General features: G+C 42.3%; 2 protein-coding genes and 1 long non-coding RNA gene across 12 annotated transcripts in view; 2 read left to right on the top strand and 1 right to left on the bottom strand.

Annotated features, from left to right (window-relative positions):
* Window positions 1-1,310: 1,310 nt before the first annotated feature.
* On the top strand, window positions 1,311-4,644 carry LOC310881024 (uncharacterized protein). Of its 2 annotated transcripts, XM_083797709.1 has the most exons (3): window positions 1,311-1,365; window positions 1,478-3,535; window positions 4,223-4,644. In XM_083797709.1, the coding sequence occupies exon 2, from the start codon at window positions 1,522-1,524 to the stop codon at window positions 2,701-2,703; it is 1,182 nt and encodes a 393-aa protein (XP_083653835.1). In that variant the 5' UTR covers window positions 1,311-1,365; window positions 1,478-1,521; the 3' UTR covers window positions 2,704-3,535; window positions 4,223-4,644. The 2 variants fall into 2 exon arrangements, with proteins under 2 accessions (XP_083653835.1, XP_083653834.1); XM_083797708.1 differs by lacking the exon at window positions 1,311-1,365 and having other exon boundaries at window positions 1,382-3,535.
* Window positions 4,645-5,101: 457 nt separating this feature from the next.
* Window positions 5,102-10,519, top strand: LOC310880829. The gene is made up of 3 exons (XR_014571942.1): window positions 5,102-5,206; window positions 6,425-6,483; window positions 9,165-10,519. It is a non-coding gene; the product is annotated as an uncharacterized lncRNA (long non-coding RNA).
* The window catches only part of PLS3 (plastin 3), a 55,886-nt gene continuing 40,886 nt past the window's right edge, over window positions 9,995-24,994 (bottom strand). For all 9 annotated transcript variants that reach the window (XM_083797203.1, XM_083797201.1, XM_083797205.1 and 6 more), the window contains 14 exons: window positions 24,319-24,482; window positions 21,601-21,730; window positions 21,028-21,160; window positions 19,751-19,832; window positions 18,912-19,077; window positions 17,459-17,601; window positions 15,898-15,993; window positions 15,268-15,463; window positions 14,587-14,665; window positions 13,835-13,949; window positions 13,559-13,692; window positions 12,591-12,714; window positions 11,894-12,018; window positions 9,995-11,306 (listed from right to left, as the gene is read on the bottom strand). In XM_083797203.1, the coding sequence (XP_083653329.1) occupies window positions 11,174-11,306; window positions 11,894-12,018; window positions 12,591-12,714; window positions 13,559-13,692; window positions 13,835-13,949; window positions 14,587-14,665; window positions 15,268-15,463; window positions 15,898-15,993; window positions 17,459-17,601; window positions 18,912-19,077; window positions 19,751-19,832; window positions 21,028-21,160; window positions 21,601-21,730; window positions 24,319-24,482 (1,820 nt within the window). In that variant the 3' untranslated portion in view covers window positions 9,995-11,173. The remainder of the gene's footprint in view (window positions 11,307-11,893; window positions 12,019-12,590; window positions 12,715-13,558; window positions 13,693-13,834; window positions 13,950-14,586; window positions 14,666-15,267; window positions 15,464-15,897; window positions 15,994-17,458; window positions 17,602-18,911; window positions 19,078-19,750; window positions 19,833-21,027; window positions 21,161-21,600; window positions 21,731-24,318; window positions 24,483-24,994) is intronic.

Here is a 24,994-nt window from a genome sequence, read left to right as displayed (position 1 = left end):
TGTACATTTAACACCATTGGGCATATCATACATTTGTGGTTTTTTAGCCACTGTTTGGACAGAGCTGTCAGAGCAGATTCTGATTACCATAAGAGGAACGGTGAGAGAAAAGAAATCCAAATCTGTAAACCATGAAAGAAAAAGCTAAGGAAGACCAAGAAATGATGAGCAAGAAAATGCATCTGAATGGAAGGGGTTGAGAGAAGGTGCTTCAAGCACATCAAAAACTTGAGAACTCCAATATATAGAAGTGAGGGGGGAAATAAAAATTAAAATAGTGAGAAAAAAGAAAAGCAGCAATTGTGTCACTATTTACTTTGCTGACACATCATCCAATCTTTGCATTGTAAGTAAAATAATGAGACAGGAGATTGCCAGTCCCTGGCTGTCAGGTGCAGCAGTGATCAGCCCCCTGAGGTTCCTCATACTTTCTCCAGGGCAGAAGCAGCAAAAGATTGATGTGAGCATGGGAACGTGAGGAGAGCTCAGCTATATCCTCATATGGGTCCAGTCGCTTGCTCCTTTTCCAAATTATCTACAATGGGAAGATGCAATTTTCTATATGGGAAGAATGAAAACATTGAATCTTGCAAATGAAAACAAAATTTTTCTTCTGCACTCTGGATATAGGATGAAAACCAGGGAGGAGTCAAAGGACATAAGTTTTATAGACCTGAGTCCACCTCGGGCTGCTCAGTGGCATTTTCAGACCCACTAGAGACAGGCGGCACCCTGAGAAGGGCAGCATGCCCCTGGGTGCTCTGTGCTTCACCCGTGGGATTAATCTCTTGCCACCCAAAGATGGCTCAGGGCTTATCCTGAGATGCTGCTCCATCAGGACAAGGCACTGCCCTGCATATTCCCAGTTGGCAGTGAGTGTGATGTTTGCTCAGCTCATGACAGTCTCCCACATCCCATGCCAGATGGGAGAGCCACTCTAAGCTGCCTGTGCTGAAGTCCAAACCAGAGGAAAATCCAAAAATCCCTACCCTACTCCCAAACAAGTGTTGGTTTGGTTTTGTTTTGTTTTGTTTTTGAGCAAACTGCCAAGCCAGTCCTGAGAACCATGATCAACCCAGGAGCAGGAGGGTCTTCCAGACAGATCCCAAGTGAAGTCTATTACCTGCTGCTGTTTGCAGGGAGCAGAAGGTAGGGAAAAACACTGCCAGAGCATGATGCTGTGAGAAATCTTCCTGCCTCTCAGTAATGCTCTTTGCAACGCAGCAGCACTTAATCAGCTTTTATCTGCCTAAGACTTGATCCCCATTGGTCTGCAGCAGCCAGAACTAGCTAATTTAATTTCACTGTGAGCTAAAAGCACAGCCCCACTGTTCCTGCAATGCTTGTGGTTCACCTATCCAAAAGGTACATGTTCTTTTTCTTGTCTTCTTCTCTGCTGTCTGTCAAGTATTAGATGTGGTGTCTGACTTGTGGCCGGTCATGTTCTTTCTTGTTATATTTATATTTACTTGTGTAGCAAAGACTGGACTGAGTCTGAATCTCTCTGATTCATGCCCAAGCATGTGCAAATGTGCACCTGAAGAGATTATCCACTGTAACAGAGCTGGACTGAGATCCCTCCCTGGAGAAATAGCAGCATCCACTGTCTCTCTAAACCTTTCCAATAACTATTTGCGGATTCTTACCACCAACACATTCAGAAACCTGACTTTCCTCCACAGCCTCTGGCTGGATGGAAACAATCTGACTTTCCTGTCCCCGGGGACCTTCCATGCTCTCAGCAAGCTGCGAGAGCTGCACCTCAGCAGGAACTCGCGCCTCACTTACCTGCATGCAAACACCTTCAGAGGATTATTAAACCTCATCAGCCTGGACTTGTCTCATTGCAATATCTTTGAAATCCATCCACTTCTATTTTCACACCTGCCCTCTTTAGAAAGACTTGACTTAGCCTCCAATAACATGCGCTATGTCCCACAAGCCTTTAGGAATCTCTCCAGCCTTATGAGGCTGTCCCTGGAGGGCAATCACATAGAAGCCATTGGCAGAGATTCCCTGAAGGACCTGGAAACCCTGTATGATCTGAATCTCAGGAAGAACCGGATATGGATTATTCAGAACGGTGCTTTTACAAAGCTTCCCAGATTGGGAGTGTTAAATTTAGGACACAATTTCATTGGTGATTTGCCTAATCAGCTTTTCAGCGGGTTGATCCAGCTCAAGACTATGCACCTTGAAGCCAACAGAATCACTGCTATTGACTGCACCTTCAGACATCTGCTTAACTTGAGAAACTTGTACCTGAACAACAACCAAATATCCTCTATTTCGGACTCTGCTTTCTCTTACTTAAACAAACTGCATTTCCTCCACCTGAGTAAGAACAACCTCAGCTCCCTTCCGATCCACGTGTTCACAGAACTGCCGAAACTGAAGTATGTGTTTTTATCTCACAACCCCTGGAAGTGCGACTGCAAGATGTTTTGGTTTTTGCAGTGGACAGCAACGTACAGGGGAGCACTCGAAGGGCTGCACTGTGCCTTCCCGGGCCATCACAACGTGACAGTGCTCAGTGTCCCTCATCCAGGGGACCAGACGGAGTGCATGGCACCGCCTGAGCTGGTGAGCAAGGACAAGTGTGGGGCAGCTGGTACCAGCACGGCTGCTGGGCCTCCTGCTCCCTCTAACAAGGTCTTCCTGCTGGTAGTCGTCTGCCACATGTGGTATTTTGCAAGGAGATAGGACACCCTGTTGGCCACGCTTTGTCAGTGTTTAAATCAGAAAGTGGAGGCATATTTTCTCACAACTTGCTTATGAACAGTGGGCTTCGTTACAGGAGGGGTTTTTTTTTTTGTATGAAAATAAGTTTTTTTCTTAACATAAAGGAATTAATTCTGAAATGCTAATATCAACATTCAGTGGCACCACTGATGTGCTTAGAAAGAGCTCATGTTAGCAAGCACAGGGCTGGGACTTGTGCTGGAGATGTGGGGTTGGTGAGCACAGCCCTGAGGCAGCCTCTGCTCCCTTGCTGACTGACCACAACCACACATGCTCTTCTGTCTTCCCGTGTCCAGTTCAAGCAGGGGAGACTGTGAGTACTGCTAAAATACAAATAAATTGCAAGTTTTCCAGCACATCTGGAATCCCTGTAAGAGACTCAGTCCATTGGTGTCTCTGTGAACATGTGGTAGCTTCCCACAGGTGGTGTATGAGGTGCTTGCTGTTAAGAGACAAAGACAGTCTTTAATATACTATACACAATAAAACAGTGTTGGAGTGGTGGGAACAAATGTCACAAAATAAAACTTTTTATCTCTCAGCTGCTCCTCAGAGTACCAAGTCTCAGCTAACAAAATTATGCATTAGCCCGTGCAAAGAACTTGTGTGTCTCATGGATGGTCTGTATGAATTTTCTCCTGTTTTTGTTAATGATCTCTAACATGGAGCTGGCCAAAGGGCGCTCCACCTTTCCTCGCCAGTCCTCTCCTGCGCTGGGGCTGACTGCCACCCGACGGCCAAAAAACGCTCCGATGTGGTGACAGCTTCTACCGTGCAACCTGAACGAGAGCAGGTTTGTGTCAGGGGAAGATCCGTCTCCAAATCACATGTTCCTCACTTAGCATTGCGGCCTTGCAGGCCCCGGCTTGTATGGTAGCTTTGTTTGCAAAGCTAAGGAAGCGATCAAACTTAGAATGTGCTTGGACTAAATGATTGCAATTAAACTGGGTTGCAGACCGAGATAAGATCCACTCCCACTACAACTCATACTGACCACCTCAGAGCCCTCATGTGAAAAGAAACAAATACATGCATGAGAGATAATCAGATGAAAAGAACATTGTTGCAAGGTGTTGGTCTGTTATGAATGCATTTCTGTGAGCTCTTTGTACATTAAACTTCCTTTTGGGTCTTTTCCCAAAGGAATGTATGCTGGTGAAATGACAGGTCAGCGTCTCCTGCCCCATCCAACACAGTTTCACCTACCACCCTCTTTTTAGTAAGATGCTGTTTAGTCTTCATAAAGTACAGCAGTCCAACCACACCGTTCTGTTTTGTAGAGGTATTTTGATCTTTTGCCATGTTCCTTTTCCACAGTAGGGGAAAGGGTCTTTAATGCACAAGTTGACCTTTGAATGTCAAATCCACTAGACCAACAGATAAAAAATTGCAATTACTGTTTGGTAGGTATAATAGCTAGCATGCGTAATGAAGGACCTATCAGCTAACACTTAAATTCCTCTTCCTTTTTGCTTTTTAGGAATAATCAGGTGACACTATGCTTGATGTTTGAATAGCATCAAGTAAATCCACTTGTAAGCTTGTGCTCTTTTCGGTTGCAAGAGGGGAACCTGCACCTTGAAGTTCTGGATGGAGGTGGACTTGCCAGCTTCTTTCAGGGTCTGGTTTACCCGGATGATTATAATGTCATTGTTGGCTTTCTGACCGTCACCCAGGTCCTTGAGGACGTTCAGCATTCAGCACAGGCAGAAAGCTCAAGACGAGGCTCAGAGCCTGGGCTAAGACCCAGCAAGCACACTGCCTGGATGCGATGCAAGCCCATGGCAGCATGACAAGCGTTCATGTACTATCAGCTCTGCTTTGGTTGAAACCCCTTTAGCGGGAAGGAAGAACCATCTCTCTTATCTGATTTCTCATAAAGCACTTAGTCTTTCTAGCCCTCCCAGTCCTTTAATAGCAGCTCACAAAATTGCCAGGGCTCAGGACGCTGTTAAACTCTTTGAGCATTGGCAATTTGCCTCAGAGGGGCAACGCTTTAGCTAGGAGGTGCAGATCAATTCCCAGTTCGGCATTCTTGCCTCTACCGCCCCCACACAGAGCTGACACGCAGCTGATCTGCGGGTACGAACTTGCATTGCCCTACAATTCTGCAGCCACCTGTGGGTGCCCCGTGTGCCCCTCTGGGGGGGGGAGGGCTGCTGCTGCACGGCCCCGTCACCGCTGGGGGACACGGGGGTGTGGGGGGGGCTGCGCGCACCCCGCGCACCGCCGACGGGGACGCGGCTTCCCGCGCCTCACCGCGGGGCGCTGCAGGGCTCTTCCCGCGCAGCACGGCGGCGCTGCCCCGGGCCGCGGAGCGCGGGAACGGCGCGCGCCGCTCCGCTCCGCGCCTGCCGGCAAGCGGCGCTCGCGCCGCTCGCGAGCCCGTTGGCGGGCCGCTGACTGAAAGCCCTCCCCGCGCGCCGGTCAGCCGCAGCGTCTGAGGGGAGCGGTCGCGGGCAGGGTACGCTTCGTAGGGTTTAATAATAAACCTTAAAAAGTCGCCCGTGTGAGGAGCTGGGGGCTGTTACAGAAGGCACAAATTAATTAGGCACCTTGGACAGTTAACTTAGAGAACAGCGTAGCATTTCGGGATAATTTTTAAAAAGAAAAGTGGAGATAATTGAGGCGGGGCAGAGTGAGCTTTACAACCGGAAAAGCTTCAGGCAGTTTAAAGACAACAGAGACAACGCGGGGGGGGGCCGGACCCGAGGTAACTTGGTACAAAATGAACATTTTTCAGTGAAAATCAGAGGTAATAGGGACAGAATGATCATTTTAGAGGGAAAACATAAGAAAAAGTAGAGTGAACATAGGTGACATTTTGGGAGGGAAAAGCTGGGGTGATGTAGAGGGTACAGAATAAGCATTTTGAGTAATTTAGTGGGCAAAAACGGGCATTGCTTCCAAGGAAAAAGCTGAAGTAAATTAGAGGGTCAAAAATGGCACTTTTGAGGGAAAACTGAGGTATTTGTGGGCAAAAAATGAACATTTTTTTCAGGGAAAAGCTGAAGTAAGTTAGAAGGGTCGAAGGTGGCTTTTTTTTTTTTTTAAGGGAAATCTGAGGAAACTTGGGCAAAAATGAGCATTTTTTGTAGGGAAAAGCTAAGGTAAATTAGAAGGGAAAATGGTGGCATTTTCTGAAGGGAAATCTCAAGTAACTGGGGCAAAAATCAGTTTTTGTTTTGTTTTGTTTTGTTTTCCCCCAGGGAAAAGGAGAAGTAAGTTAGAAGGGTCAAAAGTGGCATTTTTTGAGGAAAAATTTCAGGTAATGTATGGACAAAAATCAGCTTTTTTTCTGGGGGAAAACTAAGGTAAATAAGAAGGGTCAAAGGTAGCATTTGTTTTTGAAGGGAAATCTCAGGAAACTTAGGCAAAAATCAGCTTTTTTCCAGGGAAAAGCTGAAGTAAGTTAGAAGGGTCAAAGGTGGATTTTTCTGAGGAAAATTTTGAGGTAATTTGTGGGCAAAAATGAGCATTTTTTTCAGAGAAAAGCTAAGGTAAATTAGAAGGGTCCAAGTTGGATTTTTTTGAGGGAAATGTTGAGGTAATTTGTGGGGAAAAATCCTCTTTTTTTCCAGGGAAAAGCTGAAGTAAGTTAGAAGGGTCAAAGTTGGATTTTTTTGAGGAAAATGTTGATATGATTTCTGAGTAAATATCCTCTTTTTTTTTTTTTTTCCAGGAAAAATCTGAAGCAAGTTAAAAGGGTCAAAGATGGAATGTTTTGAGGAAAATGTTGAGGTAATTTGTGGGCAAAAATGAGCATTTTTTCACTGAAAAGCTGAAGCAAGTGACAAGGGTCAGAGGTGGCTTTTTTTTTTTCTTTTTTAAGGGAAATCTCAGGTAACTTCGGCAAAAAATCAGCTTTTTTTCCTGAGAAAAGCTGAAGTAAGTTAGAAGGGTGAAAGCCGGATATTTCTGAGGAAAATTTGAGGTAATATGTGGACAAAAATCAGCTTTTTTTTTTTTTCTGGAGAAAATCTGAAGTAAGTTAGAAGGGTCAAAGATGGATTTTTTTTTAGGAAAATTTTGAGATAATTTGTGGACAAAAATCAGCTTTTTTTCCGGTGAAAATCTGAAGTAAGTTAGAAGGGTTAAAGGTGGATTTTTTTGAGGAAATTTTTTATGTAATTTGTGGACAAAAATCATCCTTTTTCTTTCAGAGAAAAGCTGAAGTAAATTGAAGGGTCAAAAGTGGAATTTCTTTTGAGGAAAATATTGAGGTAATTTTTGGGCAAAAATGAGCATTTTTTTCACTGAAAAGCCGAAGCAAGTGACAAGGGTCAAAGGTGGTTTTTTTTTTTTTTTTTTTTTTAAGGGAAATCTCAGGTAACTTGGGCAAAAAATCAGCTTTTTTTTTCCTGGGAAAAGCTGAAGTAAGTTAGAAGGGTGAAAGCTGGATATTTCTGAGGAAAATTTTGAGGTAATATGTGGACAAAAATCAGCTTTTTTTTTGGTGAAAATCTGAAGTGAGACAGGTTAAAGGTAGATTTTTTTGAGGAAATTAATTATGTAATTTGTGGACAAAAATCATTTTTTTTTTTCAGAGAAAAGATGAAGTAAATTGAGGGGTCAAAGGTGGAATTTTTTTTGAGGAAAACATTGAGGTAATTTTTGGGCTAAAATGAGCATATTTGTAGGGAAAAGCTGAGGTAAATTAGAAGGGTCAAAGGTGGAATTCTTTTGAAGGGAAATGGTGAGGTAATTTGTGGGCAAAAATGGGCTTTTTTTTTAGGAAAAAGCTGAAGTAAATTAGAGAGTCAAAGCTGGCATTTTTATAAGGAAAAAAGTGAGGTAACTTAGTGGACAAAAATGAGCATTTTTTTCAGGGAAAACCTGAGGTAAATTAGAAGGGTCAAAGATGGATTTTTTTTGAGGGAAATGTTGAGGTAATTTGTGGGGAAAAATCCTCTTTTTTTTCTTTTTTTTTCCTCCAGGGAAAAGCTGAAGTAAATTGAAGGGTCAAAGGTAGGACGTTTTGAGGAAAATGTTGTATGCAAAAATGAGCATTTTTGTCAGTGAAAAACTGAGGTAAATTGAAGGGTCAAAGCTGGCATTTTTTGAGAAAAATGTTGATGTAATTTGTGGGCAAAATTTAGCATTTTTTTCACTGAAAAGCTGAAGTAAGTGACAAGGTCAAAGGTGGCTTTTCTTTTTTTTTTTTTTTAAGGGAAATCTCAGGAAACTTGGGCGAAAAATCAGCTTTTTTTCCTGGGAAAAGCTGAAGTAAGTTAGAAGGGTGAAAGCAGATTTTGTTTTGTTTTTGAGGAAAACTTTGAGGTAATATATGGACAAAAATCAGCTTTTTTTCTGGGGATAATCTGAAGTAAGTTAGAAGGGTCAAAGGTGGCTTTTTTTGAGGAAATTTTTGAGGTAATTTGTGGGCAAAAATCAGCTTTTTTCTTTTCAGAGAAAATCTGAAGTAAATTGAAGGGTCAAAGGTGGATTTTTTTTTTTTTTGAGGAAAATGTTGAGGTAATTTGTGGGCAAAAATGGGCTTTTTTGTAGGATAAAGCTGAAGTAAATTAGAGAGTTAAAGCAGGCTTTTTTTAAAGGAAAAAAATGAGGTAAATTTGTGGGCAAAAATGAGCATTTTTTCCAGGGAGAAGGTGAAGTAGGTAACAAGGCTCAAAGGCGGCATTTTTGGAGGAAAAAGTTGAAATAATTTGTGGGCAAAAAATATTTTTTTTTTTTAAGGGAAAAGCTAAGGTAAATTAGAAGGAAGCATGGTGGCATTTATTTTGAAGGGAAATCTCACGTAACTAGGTAAAAATGAGCATTTTCTTTTGGGGAAAGGCTAAGGTAAATTAGAAGGAACAAATGTGGCATTTTTGGAGAAAAATGTTGAGGTAATTTGTGGGCAAAAATGAGCATTTTTTTTAGGGGAAAGCTAAGGTAAATTAGAAGGGATTGGATGGAATCTTTTGAAGGAAGATCTCAGGTAACGAGGGCAAAAATGAGCTTTTTTTTTTTTTAGAGAAAAGCTGAAGTAAATTAGAAGTCTCTAATGTAAAATTTGAGAGGTGAGGTAATGTAGGAGGCAAAAATTTATTTTTATTTTTTAAATGAAGATAAGGTAGTGAAAAAAGGGAGATTAAAATGTTAGAAAAAAACTGAGGTAACGTGGAGGGAAAAAATAAGCATACCGTGACAGGAAATTTGAACAAAAACCTGGATATTACATTATATTACATTATTATATAATATTTTACATTATTATGTAACTCTTTTTCCTCTAATTTATAGGGGGGAAAGACCCAACACAGAAAAAAAGTATTTATGTTACAAGTAAAAAATTAAAGTTAACAAGGAGGAGTAAAAGGATAAACAGAAAATGAGAAGTAACAGACTGAGTTTGGCTATGGGGATAGAGAGAGGATTTAGTGCTTCCCTGGTCTAAGCGTCTCGTCCTTCCTTTGCAGCAGCAGCCGGTGGGGAAGAAAGAAGAGGGAGGCATCGTGTGGAACTGCACTGCGAGGCAAGAGTGATGAAGAAGAGTTGTTTTGACAACTGAAACCTTCTCACAAGAGTACAGTAAGTCTGAATTTTGCTATTACTGCAGTACCAGTGAATGGACAAACCAGGGCTGCACAACAAAGCAACACGTGCTGCATCTTCCTGCTTATCAGATTTGTGATTAGATTCATGCCAAGTATTAAACAGTCAATACATTTCTTCTTTACCTTTTGTTTGCAATGTTTCCGCTTCAGTTCAGGGGTTTCAGCACAATTCTCACTTTCCTCAGCTTCAAGCACTTTGGGAAGTTGCAGGAAAAACCTCCCCTTTGCTTCTTGCTGTCACATTCCTCTCTTCAATCTCTTTGCTGTTCTGATTTGTGTCAGCTGCTGCTATCACACCCTCCCCCCTCCACCAACCTGGGGTCTCTGGTCATGAGCCTGAATGGGTACAACCTTTTCTCCTACTTTTCCTGGGGTTTGCCCTAATGGGGCTTTTCCCCTACACCTTCGGGCATTGTCTTCAGCCACACAGTAAGTCACAAGTTCAAGAGTAATGTTTTAGAGAAGCTATCATAAAGGTAACAGCTCACAAAAACACTGCCAATTAAAAAAATCACACAACTAAAAAAAAAACAAAACCACCCTCCTCACCCCCTCAAGCACACCCTAATTCTAGGGATCTTACAGATCAATAGGACCTGTTGCAAAATACAAAAAGAAACCAAAGCACTGCTAAAAGCAACTGATGACAGGCTACCATGCTGGGACAGTGTAAATAAGGAGAGAACCCTGGATTTAAGTGTCTTTTTTTTTATTTCAACTAATGCTTTGCCACCATATTACATCATTTTGAATAGCTTGGAATAGCAATATGATCTCAAAATCTAGCAAACAGCTTGCCAAAGCAAGATAATATTAACTCCTATGGATACAGAATCTTCCTTCTTTGGCGACAACACTTCATTTTATCTGTAAAAATAATTTTATATTCCAGCGCATTTGCTGTTCAGTTTATTGAACCCTGCTGTTCGTAACATTTGCCTCTTCCCTGCACAAAACCTCCCCACAATGTAGTATGGTTTTATATCCAACAACATTTTAAATAAAAAGTTATATTTTTCATGCAGATTTTTGTAAAAATTATGTTCTAGGTACACACAACTGAACCAAGATGCATACAAAAATGCATTCACTTCCATTCTCAGGTGCAACTGTGCCATCAGCAACGTGGTATCATGTGTTACTGTGCGCAGTCCAAGGATGGTGGTATTCTCATATGTAGTCTAACTTAAAAATACAAACAAACCCCCCTTTTTTTTATAAGCAGCAAGAGAAAAAACTGCTATGCTTTATTTGTAAAGTAATCAAAATAGTTAGATGTATAAAAAAAGCACCATGTACAGAGAATACCATAAGATCCATCTTCCAAAACACATTTCTCATTTAGCATTGCGAGCTGGTCTGTAGGTCCCAACTTGTACGGTAGCTTCGTTTGCAAAGTTAAGGAAGTGGTCAAACCCAGAATGCGCTTGGACCAAATAACAGCAATTAAGCTGGACTGCAGACAGAAATAAGATCCATTCCCATTACAACTCCTACTGACCACCTCAGAGCCCTCAGGGGTGGGGTGGGGTGGGGACAACACCAAGCATCAGAGAAATAACGTGGTGAAAACAGCTCCAGAGCAGCGTTCAAGGTGCTGGTCTGTTATGAATGCATTTCTGTGAGCTCTTGATAAGTCAAACTTTCCTTTGGGAAAAGAGCACATCTGTTGGTTAAAACTCCTCTCCCTGAGAATTTTGATACGAGTTTGTCTCGCAAAGCAAAACAACATCCTTTGAACTTCAACAGTTCCTAGGCCAACAGCATTTCAGCGTGGACACAGCTGGTCTGCTACTCATGCACCCAGGGTGGCAGGTTGGGTTTTTGTTGTGTTTTGTTGTTTGTTTTAATTTTTACATGGATCAACCCTTTTATACTCGCTTCATTCCCCTGCCCATCAAGCAGGCAAACACGGTCATGACCATCTTCGGTTTCACCTCCACAAGATCTTCCGGAAGAGCATAGACTCGGGCACCAATTCTTCTTGCCATGGACACAGCATACCTATTTGCCATGGAAAGAGGAGCATGTTATTAAAAGGTGTAATTAATATTTGATAGGGCTAATAACCAGAATTCATAATCACGGACTCATCAGCTAACATTTACATTCCCTCTTCTGCTTGCTTTTTAAGAATAATCAAGCAAGTATTATCTGCAAGAAAACTTCCTGTCATTCTGCCACTGCAGAATAGTCGCAGAACACACGTTTCAAAGCCATGATTTCACAGGCATACTTCAAACTTGACAACCTATGATGATTCAACAAGATGAGAGACTAGGGTTCAGTCTCAAACCCCTGAGCTACTGGCTGAGCATTTCATAAGCCTGAACAAACAGGAGAGAAAGAGGGATCATTGCTAGATCAGTCTTGGGCTGTTCTGTGTTCTTCTCAACAAGCAAGAGTCCAACCAAGTAGTACTCTGGCATTACTGACAAGTACAGCAGTTTGATTTCAAGAAGCACTGCCTATCTAAAAGGTTCAGTGTTTGAAAACTACAGAAAAGCAGTAAAAAGCTCTTGCAACTTTAAGTCACAGCATAGTAGGTGTACTCTCCCAATGCAATGCAGCTTTTCAGATAGTAAACTTACTTAGCATTATTTTGTTTGTCATCTTCCGACAGATGACCAGTCTTTACAAGGTCATAGTTGATGCAACCAGGCTGTATAGCATCAATTAAATCCACCACTGCCAAGCTTGTACTGATAGTCTTGTCCTAGAGAATACAAGCAGAGAAAAGTAAACACAAGTGTCTAATCCTTAAGAATACTTCTCACCTCAATTCAACTGCTCTGCAATGTGAAACAAAACAAACTTTAAACAAGCTATTTCCAGGCAGCACTGAGTGATTATTCCAGCTGGAGCACAAACAAACCAAAGTGCTGCTTCTCCTTTGGTAACAGTACAAGGTTAGTATTCCAATTTACTCTAAGTGGTGTAAAAACACAAAGTGTTTACAGGCAGCAGGTCCACCCCACCGACCTGACCCCAGGGGACAATGCCAACCTACAACAGCAGCTCCAGCCTCAATGCTTGGACCCCACCACTGCCCCAGAGACCAACCACACTCCTCCCCTCCTCCGACACCCCATCAACTCTCTTGCCCCACCACTATTCCCTACTAAGCAGCTCTGAAAGTCTCCTCTCTGATAGCTTGAAGCCACTTTGTTCCCAGCACAGGCTGCATCCTGTCTTGTGTAAAACCCCCTCTTGAACATGTCCTGCTGCAGCCAAAGAAACCCTTTTGGGGCACCCCTCTCCACTTGGATGCAAGAGGGGAACCTGCACCTTGAAGTTCTGGATGGAGGTGGACTTGCCAGCTTCTTTCAGGGTCCGGTTTACCCAGCTGACTATAATGTCATCGTTGGCTTTCTGACCGTCACCCAGGTCCTCCAGGACGTTCAGCGTGTACCTAAGCACAGGCAGAAAGAACAAGACAAGGCTCAGAGCCTGGGCTAAGACCCAGCAAGCACACTGCCTGGATGCAATGCAAGCCCATGGCAGCATGGAAAGTGTTCACATATTACCAGCTTTTTTATTTTTTTATCTTATTTTTTACCCCTTTAGCAAAAAGAGGAGTCATCTATCCTATCTAAAGTGTGATTGCTGTTAAAAAGTCTAATAAGGTGAAGCGCCTGAGTCTTGTAATAGCAACTCACAAAATTGCCTGGGCTGAAGGTACTGTTTAATCTGTTTGAGCATTCTTGCCTCTACTGCCAAATACAGAGCTGACATGCAACTAATCTGCAGATATATCTTAGGTATTTGCATCATCTTAGAATTCTTCAGAACTAGATAAAATGATAAAGTTAATATCCCATTTTGTTAAGTGACCCCCCCCCCATTCCAGTTCTGACTGGGGTTATGAAGCAACCCCAGAATATCTCTTTCACAATTTCCAGCTAAACATTAGAACAGTCGTGCCAGCTAAGCTTTCCTTCCTATGGTTGCTACACGTGGGTCACCCTCGAGCAGGCGAGAGAGGTGATCCTGGACAGTAAGATGCTCACAGATCTGACAACAGACTCACTGGAGGTCTTGTCTCTGCTCCAGCCTCCCATATGCAGCAGCAGGACCAGCTCTGCCACAGTTTTGTCCAGCTGAGACTTGAAATCTCACCAAGGACAGAGGTTTTACAGCCTCTGTGGGTAACCTGTTCCACTGCTGCAGGCAAAAATCTCACAAACTTGGCAAAAATCTTCACAAACTCTGTACTGAATTCACAAGGCTGATGTGTTTGATCACATCAAACCTACCTTCTCATCAACTGCCAGACTAAGGCTAGTGTCAACGTTGGGTTTCCGTCGTTCAGATCCTGTCCTCCAATGCCAACCAGGGAGAATTTGGCTGGATGCTTTCCCAGGTCTACAGCATAGTTACAGTTTTCTAGCTACACCGGAAAAGAGGTCAAAGAAAAATCACTCACAAATACGCTCTTGACTGAAAGCCTCAAATAGGAATTTCTAGATAGCGCACATTTGCTTCTGCTCCTAGTATCCATGGCTTCTTTTAAAGTATTTTGAAATGCTCACCTTTTTCATATTTGCTCCCAGCTTAGGGTATGGAGGCTTGTTAACCTTATTCCAGTCAACAGGAACTTTGATCTTTTCATATAATTGCAGTATTACCAGTGCATCTTGGAGATCACTAAAATGGAAAACATTGATCAACCCTGACATTTCCCAATTTAAGTGATTTGGTTACATCACGAATAGTTACTACTCTTTACAGGTTTTTGTAATTTTAACAACCCTAAAAAGAAAAAAATTCAAAACATTTTGTAATTTTCAGTGCAGAAGAAATGCTCCATGTTTAACACCAGCTAGCTGCTAAGCTAACACAGGTTTTAGCATGGTAATCATCAACAGATCCAGAAAAGAATTTTGCTATATAAAATCCAGAAGTAGCCACCTTTCTCCATCGACTACAGGGGTCCAGAACATCTTGCCTCCTAACTAGGATGCGTTAGTCAAGCCCTAAAATTAGGTGACACGGAATCTATGTCCAGTTGCTGTAATGCAGTTTGCTCAAGCTCTAACTGGGATCTGAGTGTACCAATTTGCCAGGGGGAGGAGAAAAACAAACCACCTTCAGCCCTTAAAACCAGTGCTGGCCCAGAAATCCTAAGCTAAGGGCTGCAGGGAGGATATAATGAGCATTGCCCGTTCCCCAACACCCTTTCTTACGCTCTTTCCTCATCACTGTGGGCAACAGGACACTGGTGTGGGCACATCTCCACTTTGATCTATGTTGGTTGGGTCTCTCCCAAGAACCTAATGCTTACCCGTAGAGGTGATTTACATGGGGGTTCACACCAAGGGAGTTCATCCAGTTACGGAAAGTCCGTTCCTCACGGGTCTCTCCTAAACGAAAGAAAAGGAGTTCAATATGACTTTCTGCAAGCACAGAGCTGTATGGTTTCCCCCCTTGCAAGACAGTAAGTTCTGAACAGCATAGCTCAAAGTTTTTCAGTGGAAAGAGATTGTTTCTACTATAACTTTTTCAAATGAAGAAGATTGCCCTCACCTCATGTTTTGGATGTCAGATTGATTTCACCAGACCTCAGAAGAACATGATTTTTGGAGGCCTTTTCCAACCTTAATGATTCTATGATTTTTTCACTTTCTTGTAGAAAGTGCAGCAAGAATGTCTTTCACATGGGAGTTAACTAACTCACTCTCTAATCCCAGTTGTGCCAAGAATTAGTGCTGCTATGAACATCTCACTGCTTTACCAAGGTGCTCTTGTCTGTATCAGAAAATTGCAAAGCTCAGAACAGCTGAACAGGCCCTCAGGTACCCTCCTCATCTGCCCCAAATGAGTAAACCACCACTGCGGTGCTTAAACCTCAAATCATGGGTGTTACTTCAACAGAAATGCCTCCACTGGGCATAGTCTCTTGTGATCTAAGTGTTTACTTGAGATATTTCTCTCCTACTAATTTTGTGATCGATAAGGCCATCACCTTCTAGTAGAGTCCAGTCAATGTCCTGGTTTTCAGGCTTGGTAAGTGCTGGGTACTTGTTGAACAGGTTTGCAACAAAGGCCAGATTCAGTTTGGGATTGCCACTGACCACATCAGCCGGCGTGACAAACTGCCGGCACCCGAGCCGGTCTGCCTGCTGAAGCATGTACTCTGCTCTTCGCAAGTCGTCCTTCTCCTGCCGGAGACACAGTGGAGAAGATCTGTCAGGGAAGAGACCAACCTACAAAGCAGATGGGAAGCTCCTGACTGCTACGTGGAGCAATGTCACAACTCCACCTGCCTTCACGGGGCATCAGCTGCTAGTCAAATGAAGGGACAAAGCATCCACACTAGTCCCTGCTTGATGGCTCAAAATTAGAATACAGCGTGCTCCCAAATGCAGCAAAAATCCAAAATATTTCTCAATCATACATGTTAATTGGCAGGTAGTGACCAGGCCTCATTTAAAACCAACAAATCACAACATACCCAAAGTATGCACACGTCCACTGACACTTTACACACTCTTGAAATTAAGATACCAGGTTACCTAGATGTCATGGAACAATTACGGGGTCACAAGTAGCTTGCAACTATACAGCACGAAGACACAACAGCCTGAATACTTACATTGAAACCTGACATGTTAATATCGATCTGAGGCTCTCCTTCTTTCTGCCCTTTAGGTGCAATTTGATTGAGAAGGTGGAAATAAGCTCTAGAATCCTGAAATGGATGAGAAATAGAACTCAGATCTCCTGCACAGCAGTGAATACATCGTAACAATTCATTTCAAGCTCATCTTTACCACGTCGCTGTGCCTAATTGGCGTATGTACCTTTACTGAATTACCAAAATCTGTAAGCTTGACAGACAATAATAAGAGAGCACGATGGCAGAAATCCAGGCAGCAAAAAAGAAAACAAAGGGAAAAGGTTAGAAATATTTAAGGCAAATAATTATGGGTTTTAACTCTTTGCACACTGACTTTCTTGCACACTGGTGTCGGACATTTTTCAGGGGTTGGAGGAGGCAGAAATGCCAGCACTGCTTGCTTGAACAGCCCCCAACAGCCAGACCATGTGGACACCCCCAACACAACCTTAACCCCTGAACAAAGCAGCCACCCCTACTGCTACAGTGATGATGAAGGTGGGTCAGAAAAGACAGTTCTGGCAAAAAGCTGATTACATGGAACCTCAATGTTTTCTCCTGTGCCTACCCATTAGCTAGAACCATTTGAAGGAAAAATACCAGGGATGGTCACAAACTAGGAAGAGCAAATAGCTGCTGTAATTATTCGTCATTTACGAGTCCTTTCACTCCGCCGCACTGCAAAGGAGCCTGCAATATCCTGCCAGCCTATGGGCTGCATCAGACAAGCCACAGCTGTCAGCAGTACTTTGTGTAGTTTTGAAGTTGGAAATTAAAGCGTATGCATGGGCACATGCATACACACACACCTCAAATATCTTTTTCCTCCCCCCTTCCACCCTGACAGTTCTCTCTCCCAGAATCCACTTCAGTCTTCTTTCTCTTCCTCCCAATTACTGGCCATGCAAATATGCTCCAGGAACCTGCTGGGGGTTAGCGTGGAAAAAACTCCACACCGACCAGGAGCCATCACCATCTGGTTTTCACTACTGCAAAGAGTGAGATGAGAACCACACCTCACACCTGAAAAAACAGCTGTTATTTCCCTTCCTCTCTTACACCCATGACAGTTTGGATGAAGTGCCACCACCTGCAAGGAGCATGTGGAAATCACACTCCACAAGGATGCGGCTAATTATTTCACCCTGTCCATTTGAGCTGCAGTACAGTGCTTTTTACGTGCCCTCAGAAAACTAGCTCCTTCAAAAAAAAGACTGATCAAGAACATTCAAAAACATATGACAAATACCAGCTTGCTACTTGATTAAAACACACAACAGCTTTGCTGCAGGATCGCACTCACACTGGAGTAAACACTTGGACAGTTCAATGCTGGGCTCATTCTCATGGCCACAGACAGCAGCAGCGTGGTACCCTAAATCTACCCTTTGGAAAACCCCTGTTATACCTATTTGGAGTATTAAAGTTAAGAAAGGTCCTGTCTGTAGATTAAGGGCCTCATATACACATGCAAACACAGCCCTGGCCTGCTCCCAGCTTTTTCCCAGGCATGCGCAGCCAGGAGAGTTCTCAATACCTTGATATCTGAGCTGAAGTTATTGATTTTGTGCCAGCCTGCATTTTCCAAGTGGAAGTTGGCCCATCTTAGGAGCAGCTCTTCTGGGGACAGTTTCATAAGGTCCTCCAGATTTTCACCATCACGAAGTAAGGCAGCCAGTGCTAGAAGAAAAATGCTTGTAAGAGGAAGGAACGAGTTTCAAAAGAGGCAAACCTCCCTCCCAGATTCAGAACTGCAGTACCATTTCAGAGTGGGAGGGGGGACACAACCAGCTACCAGTTAAGTCAATACAATTTGGGTGTTAGTGGAGTTTCCTGAGTGGGTTGTTCCACAGAGAATATGAACAATATAGAAAACATTGTAAAAATGAGAAAAAGTATTTCCCATTTTCTTGAATAACAAAATTCTCTGGATTTTATGTACAGTCCTTTAAGTTGATGACAGTAAGCTAAATGCAAGTGTACTTCTATCTCAATGATAAAAACGTTTCCAAATGATTTCATATTCACTGTTTCATTCATAAAAACAATGTCAGCTTGAAACCATGATAAGCATCTTTTCAGCTAGAGGGTTCTTCACTCACCCAGGATTTTCAAGTCTGAGGTAAACAGCTTTACCACTAAGACATGATCAGGAAGCTTAAATAAAAGACAGTGAAGCCCCTCCATCCATGTGCTCTGAACTATTTGAGAAATTTCAGTTTTGGAGGCTGTTGCAAAGGACCAAGCAAGTACAGTGGGATTACTGCAGCACGATGCTCCCACGGCTGAGAAGGAAGCGAGAGCTCAGCTGTGGCATGGACAGGGGGCAAAGAGGATTTGAGGAGAATCATGTCACTGCAAACATGTTCCTGAAGAACAGAAACCCTCCTCCTTTTTGGAGGATGATCTATCACCCTAAAATGATGCAAGCAGCTTTTGCAACCTCAGCACAGCTTGACATTGCCAGGTAAACCGTGCCCAAGCCTCAAGGCAACAGCACAGGGACAGGACACAAAACAGCTTCATACCAAGTGATCTGCAACACCTAAGAGATCCCTGTGCAGGGACAAGGCAAAGCACAGCCTGTGTGTTATCAGGAAGCAGGAGGAGAAAAGGGCTGATGAAATCAAAGCAAGGCATCCTGTCTAGTAAGGTGTTAAACCAAGAAAGGCAATCCTATGGAAAACAAAGTGAAAGAGCTGTAATATTCACTTTGACCACGTCTAGAAAGCATGCACAACCACCCACCCAAGCCAACTTCACAACTACAAACCAGCTGTCGGGCACTCAGCCTGGCGCACACCCTCGATGAAGCCGATGGCCAGCTCTCCCCTTTCGGCAGAGGGGAGGGAAGATGTAGCAACGGGGCTGGAGGCAACAGCGCAAGCAACACTGGCTGGCTCAGACGCAGCATCACATGCAGCCCCTCGGCAGCTCAGGAGCAAGACGACATTCATGCTCTCCAAGTTATCACTTATGGCATCATTTACCTTCATTTCTGCTGAGCTCAATGTCCGCAAACAAGCCAATCTTAATGATCTGCCAGAGAAGCCCAAGAACCAGGTGGGGTTTCCCTTCCCTCAAGTCCTCTGCACCAATATTGACAACATGGCAACCGATGGCAGATGCAGAATTCAGCGCCAGGTTCAGGTTCTCCTGTGGACAGCACAGTCAAGTGAGACACAGCCCAGGGAGATGTCTTTCATCCAGTGCTAGCAGAGTAGGGATTTCCCCCTTGGCCTTGCTCCAACATCAGCAGCTTGAAGGAACCTCTCCCAGCTGCCCTACAGTAGTAGGAGCTTTAATGGAGCTGTCACAGTAGCAGACTGAATCAGTAAGAACTAGGCACAGGGGTTTAATTTCAGCCTCTGCTATTTAGTTTCAGCCTTCGAGTCAGTCACATCTAGTGGCATCAACAAGAACAAGACTTAGAGAAGCAGTAAGGTATCCAAATACATGCAAGCACCTGTGCAAAAACCTGTTTTACTGTGGAACAACTCACAGCTGGTCCACACCAATAATCAGATTGCTTGAAAGATACCAATGTACATAATCAGTGCAGCAATAACAGGTGTGAACTGCATTTCAGCCATTTTACCTATTTTGTCATTAAGTTATCTTAAGACTAGTTATCCTAGTCTCTTGAACTGTACCCATACCACTAAAATCGCCAATTATGCACAGTACAAACTGCCTTTAATAATTCAATGCAACTTATAAAAATCTTTCCTTTCCAGTGTTCCGTAGCAACTCCTTGAGCCACCATGCTAAGTTTTCCTTTATTCTATCCGAATGTGAATTTCTGCAAACGTATAGAACTGTACTGTACCTGAATTATGAATGGTGTGAGTTTCTTCTTGTTAATCGCTCTTTCATCAATTGTGTCCGGAACAGAAAGATTGATCATTTTGCTGGTAGGAGAAAAACCAATAATATTTGAATGACATTTTGTATATAATCTCAACAAGTTGTTTCACTGTTACAATACTCACCACAGTACATTTCCTTTTACTTGTTTACTTTTGCGTTGCTTTTTTTTTTAAATCAATATTGTGTAAATCAGACGTTAATATTTATGTTATCAAGAATGTATTTGGAATGTATTTGAAACTAATAGCTAAACCTGAAACCTTATACATGTTACTGGCCACCATTGATCTCAGCTGCTGGAGCAAAAAGAGCACATGAATTATTCACAATGCAGTCACTGAACTAGCAAAGACTCATTGCTACTTTGTCATCTGCTGTAAAGTCTAGTAAGGCAACGTGCTTCTTCCTATTGTACAGGTGTACTACGGCCAACAAGCAAAACTGCACAAAAAAGTGCAAAAAGCTTAGTGGGTAATATAAGCCAAGCAGTTTTTAGTCAACAGAAAAACATGTTACGTTTTTACTTTATATTGTGAATTACTTCCTACTCAGTTGAGTCTTCACCTGAATAATTGAATTATTTGAAACTGTGGAAATAAAACAAGCTAAAGCAAAAAAAAAAAAAACAAAAACAATGCATAGTCCAGTAGAGATCTTTCACATAACAACACAGCACTACTTATATTCTGGGCTGATCTAGTTCTCAATTACATTCACTTATATTTAGAAAAAAAAAGACGCAGAAGACAACTGGCTGTTCAGCAGCCCTGGATACCTTCTGTTTTCAGCATGCAGCAAAATAAGTTATTTTACTAACCTAGGGCAGCTATTATCACAAGCACTAACATTCCCACAGAGGTTACTGTCTGTCTAAATATCAAAAAAATGGGATACTTAATCTGTCTATCCTTCCCCAAGCTACCTAGCATCAGGTTGAGCTTGCATCAGGATAAATTCTGCTCCTGCAAGGTACTTATCCCCTTCAGCAAACTTAGTTTCAAGCCCAAAACAACAGTACTAGACAAAACCACTAGCTTGTAACAAAGCAGAAGCATCATGCATTGACACCAAAAGCCTGGGTGGATTGAGCCCCTCTTTATACATGCAAAATATTGTGCACACATGCTGGCATACAAAAAAAACCAGACTATAACAGGATGAAAATTCCCCTAACTATGGTGTTTTGGGGGAGTATTTTATTTTTCTTTTTTAAATTCAGGAGCCACCATGACTTACCATAGCACAATCCCATCTCCCACAGCTTTGAACAGGTCATCTGTATTTGGGTTCATTGGAATAACGTGCCTACAGTCAGGATCATTTTCCAGGGCTTTGTTTATCCAGTTTACAAAGGCATATTTTTCTTCCTCTAAGATAACCAATTATAAATTTAATACAGGGTTCTTCACAACATAGCAAAGATTTACCCAAAGCAGTGTACAATAGCCCAGGGGAAAAAAAAAAACCCACTATCATTACCACACTATTTTATTAGACACAGTTTAAAGAAATCTGAGTTTGACTTCAAATTATCAGAATATTCCTGTCATTTACTCATTACTTTACATCTTTACTATGTTCAAATGTGACACAAGGACTTCATCAGCAAGCACAGTTAACAAAACAAATAAGCACATATTTAGTTTACGCACTGCTAATCTTGCATTACGCTATATTCCGTCCTGCTCTCACCTTGATCTGTGATCACTCAGCTACCGGAGAACAAAAGCAGAGCATGGGGCAGATAGTAGAGGTCTACAAGTTTTGCCTCCACTTACCAGAGAAAAGAGGTGAAAGTCAGAGGAGTACCTGAGTAAGAGTGCTGCGTCCCCTCACTGGAGAGCTCCGAGGTGCCCCCGATCGCACAGATTCCCTCCTTTCTGTTAATTGCTTTTCTGAAAGTTTTAGCAATATCGCTGCTTTTCACCTCTTGGAAAATCTACAATTTAAAGTGCTCTGTTAGACAAAAAAAGATTGCCTTCATATAATGAGAGGGCTACAGAAGAAGTTATCTTCTGTTTCTCAGCTTTAAAGCAAACTTCACAGTACAACAGCAAATGTGAACGGCCTAGCAAAGTTGTAGTGGTATTAAATTTAACATGGGTAGGAGGCAGAGACTTGTCCAACTCACTTTTAACACACATTGCAAGTGGCAATTGAAACAGAAGCATTAGGCTTGAAGTAACTCACACATTTACCTTTTCAAGTAGATTTCAAGGGACCACAAGAAAAAAGTGAGACCTTTGCAATATGAAGGCAGGTACGCATGCAGCAGTTTCCACAGGACCAAAGTTGAGAAAGCTGTTGTGTAATTTTAACCTTTCTATGTAAGCCAGATGCTCATGTGACTGTGACTTTAGTTCACACACAAGAGTTTGTCCACAGCCCACAGGAGACAAAAAAGCAGTTCTCTAATTAGAGCATAACAATCTAATCTGCAATAATCCATAACAGATGTTTCAGCTAAGTCTTCTTCTAGCAGGTGTGGACTAATGGACAAAATGCTCATGTGTGAGAGCAGAAGAGATGCTTTAGCACAGAAGGACTATGCTGTGTAGTTTGTGCAGGTTACATGTTACTATTAGTGGCCTTGAGTTCCTATAGAACTGAGCAATTATTAGGAAAAATACATTCAGTGGTTTGAAAGCCTAGTGTAATTCCCTCAAAACTTAAGTAAATCAGTTTCAACCACACTGAAAATACAATTGTAAATAAATAAATAAATAAATAAGATCCCTTTGTTTTGTTCATGCCTTCCTTGCTCCTGCCAGGTTTCTGCAGTGCTGGGTTCCTCTGTTTGGTTCCTCAAGTTTCATCCATCCCAACCCAACATTCTGCTATCTTTTTTTTTTGATTGCACACAAATCTTGCAGAAAAACATAGGTAGGTTCTCCAAACACTGCCCAGGAAATGGCAATGAAATAGCACTGCAAATAGAACAAGGTGCTTCTGTTAAAACAAGACATGGGGACTTGCCTGCCTGGCTGCAGAGGTGTTACTTGGCAGGGTCAGCATGCCTGGCTGCCATACTTTATCTTCCCCAACCCTTAAACACAGGAAACTTAGCAAGTCAGGATGATGGTGCTGTGCAGAGTGAAACCATCTCCTGATGGCAGGCAGAGCTTTTGCTCACCCCAGTGATCAGGCAGAGCTGAGTGAAGACTCAACAGCACAAAGGTTTGGGATTTTCTGTTTGGTTGGTTTATCTTAAATTTGTTTTAAAATAGTTACGTATTTTTAGTTTTGCCAGATTCATTACTGGTATTGCACACCCTCTCTGGAAAACGTGTTTTAACACTGAGGTACCTTGACTCCAACCTCAAGGTAGTTCATGTCTTACTTTTTGTCCCAGAAACCACAGCAGAAGTGCTCATAGTTAGAAAAGATCAATGGTTCTGCTGGTAAAAGTTCTATAACTAACCATTGCATCTATGGTATGGATTAGTTGCCTCTAAGACAACTAATGATGTTTACTTGATCGTTGGTACCATTGACATCTGACAGAAGACATTAATTTCTTCCTTCCTAGTGCAAAGTTAGAGTTATGAACAAGTTCAAACCAACAGCTGAAACATGCACCCAGCATGCAAGTGTTCACAAACTGCAAACAAACTCCAACTTACTAGTTGGCTCCGAACTCAAAAGTTCAGAGGGTCTGAAAACAATTAAGGAACAGAAAAAGGTAAAGCTAAATTAAGCAATATCGAGAAAAGTAGCTGACATGAGAACAGCTCCCTAAATGCACTGCTCATGTTTTATATTACTCTTCCAATATTCACTCAGAATATAAAAAGGATAAGGAGAGGAAGTGTTGTGCTTTCAAAAAGAAAAAAAAAGATAAATTAATAAAAAAAATCTGAGCTATTTCTAAAGAAAAAGGCTGAAGGAAAAATGCTGAGACCCGTCCTCCAACTTTTCCTATTTCCCTACTCCTGGTTCTTCCCTTTTAAGGCAACACATGGATCTAAATTTTCCTACTTCAGCATCTAAATTAATCTCCAAGTGTGCCTTGAAATGCCCTCACAAATCTTTAGCAAATACTTGCAAGTCCCATTAAATTGAGAGGAAATTATACTGCTTCACAGGGAAAACAAGCATTCATTTGTATGCCTGGAAAAAGTGAGCAGATTCCACTCAATACTCTAAGTCTGGAGAACTGGAAGTCCCTTTTCCAGTTGTCACTCCACATGGAAACAGGCTTTTAGCCTCCAATGGACTTTTCATAAAGCAAAAGCATGTTGAAGAATATTGGTTTTTTGTTTGTTTTGTTTGAAAACCAATATGTTTCTTCTCTGTCCAAATCGAAAGGCTGGCAGCAACAGCACAACAAATCGTAGAAATTCCAGTATATGACCAAAGAGCTACTTTTTACACGGTAAGTCCTTGAAAGTCATCATTAGAAAACTAGGATTGTGTTAAAGTCAGCCCATTTTAGCCCCCTTTTTTCAGCTTTTTCTAAAAGGAGCCCCCCAGGCCATCTACCAGAGACTGCTGAGAGATTGCTAAAAATTCAGAAATATCACTTACATAGACAAATTCTTCAAAACTAATCTTCCCATCTTTATTCTTGTCGCTGTCAATCATGAGCTTCTGGATGATCTCTCTCACTTTGTACCCAGGGAGAGGCAGGTTGGCTTCCTTGAAGAGCTCGTGCAGCTCGTAGTCGCAGATGAACCCATTGCTGTTGAGGTCTAAGGATTAAAAGGGGCAGGAGAAGGCAACTTAGAAATATGTCAGTCATCCAACAGGATAAACTCCAAACACCAGGGAAGAAAAGAAGTCCCCACCCTCAAACATGCTTTAGGGAAAAAAAATGCACTGAGGACATCTGTAAGACAGAGAGTTTAAGCAGGATTTCCTAGTACGATCATCACAATCTGCACGTTTTAGGGCTACTTTGCACAGACCATTCATCTTTGCTGAAAGCAAGAACCGTGCAGGATGCAGACAGCAGGACACCCACACCAAAAATACCAAGTCCAAGAAGTACACCATACAATGGACACCACTCAGGAACCAAAGGTGCAAGTTAAATACACACAGCTCATCCTTGGAACAGAGTGCAAACCATGAGATCCCTCTGTCTTTGTGCAATGGCAGCTTCAAAGCAGAGCTGAGCAGGACAGCTCTTGACACATAGGACCAAGCCTGCTGTAAGAAGTTTTGCGAGAGAACATCTGTGTTTTCATAAATCATCTCCAGA

The sequence above is a fragment of the Anser anser genome, assembly GCF_964211835.1.
Source record: "Anser anser genome assembly, chromosome: 13".
In the NCBI taxonomy this organism is placed as follows: Eukaryota; Metazoa; Chordata; class Aves; order Anseriformes; family Anatidae; genus Anser; species Anser anser.
This window is presented reverse-complemented; position numbering and strand designations above follow the sequence as displayed.

Bases quoted from the DNA above. Each gene is read 5' to 3' on its own strand.
- LOC310881024 (XM_083797708.1), top strand. From the start codon at position 1,441: ATGTTCTTTCTTGTTATATTTATATTTACTTGTGTAGCAAAGACTGGA.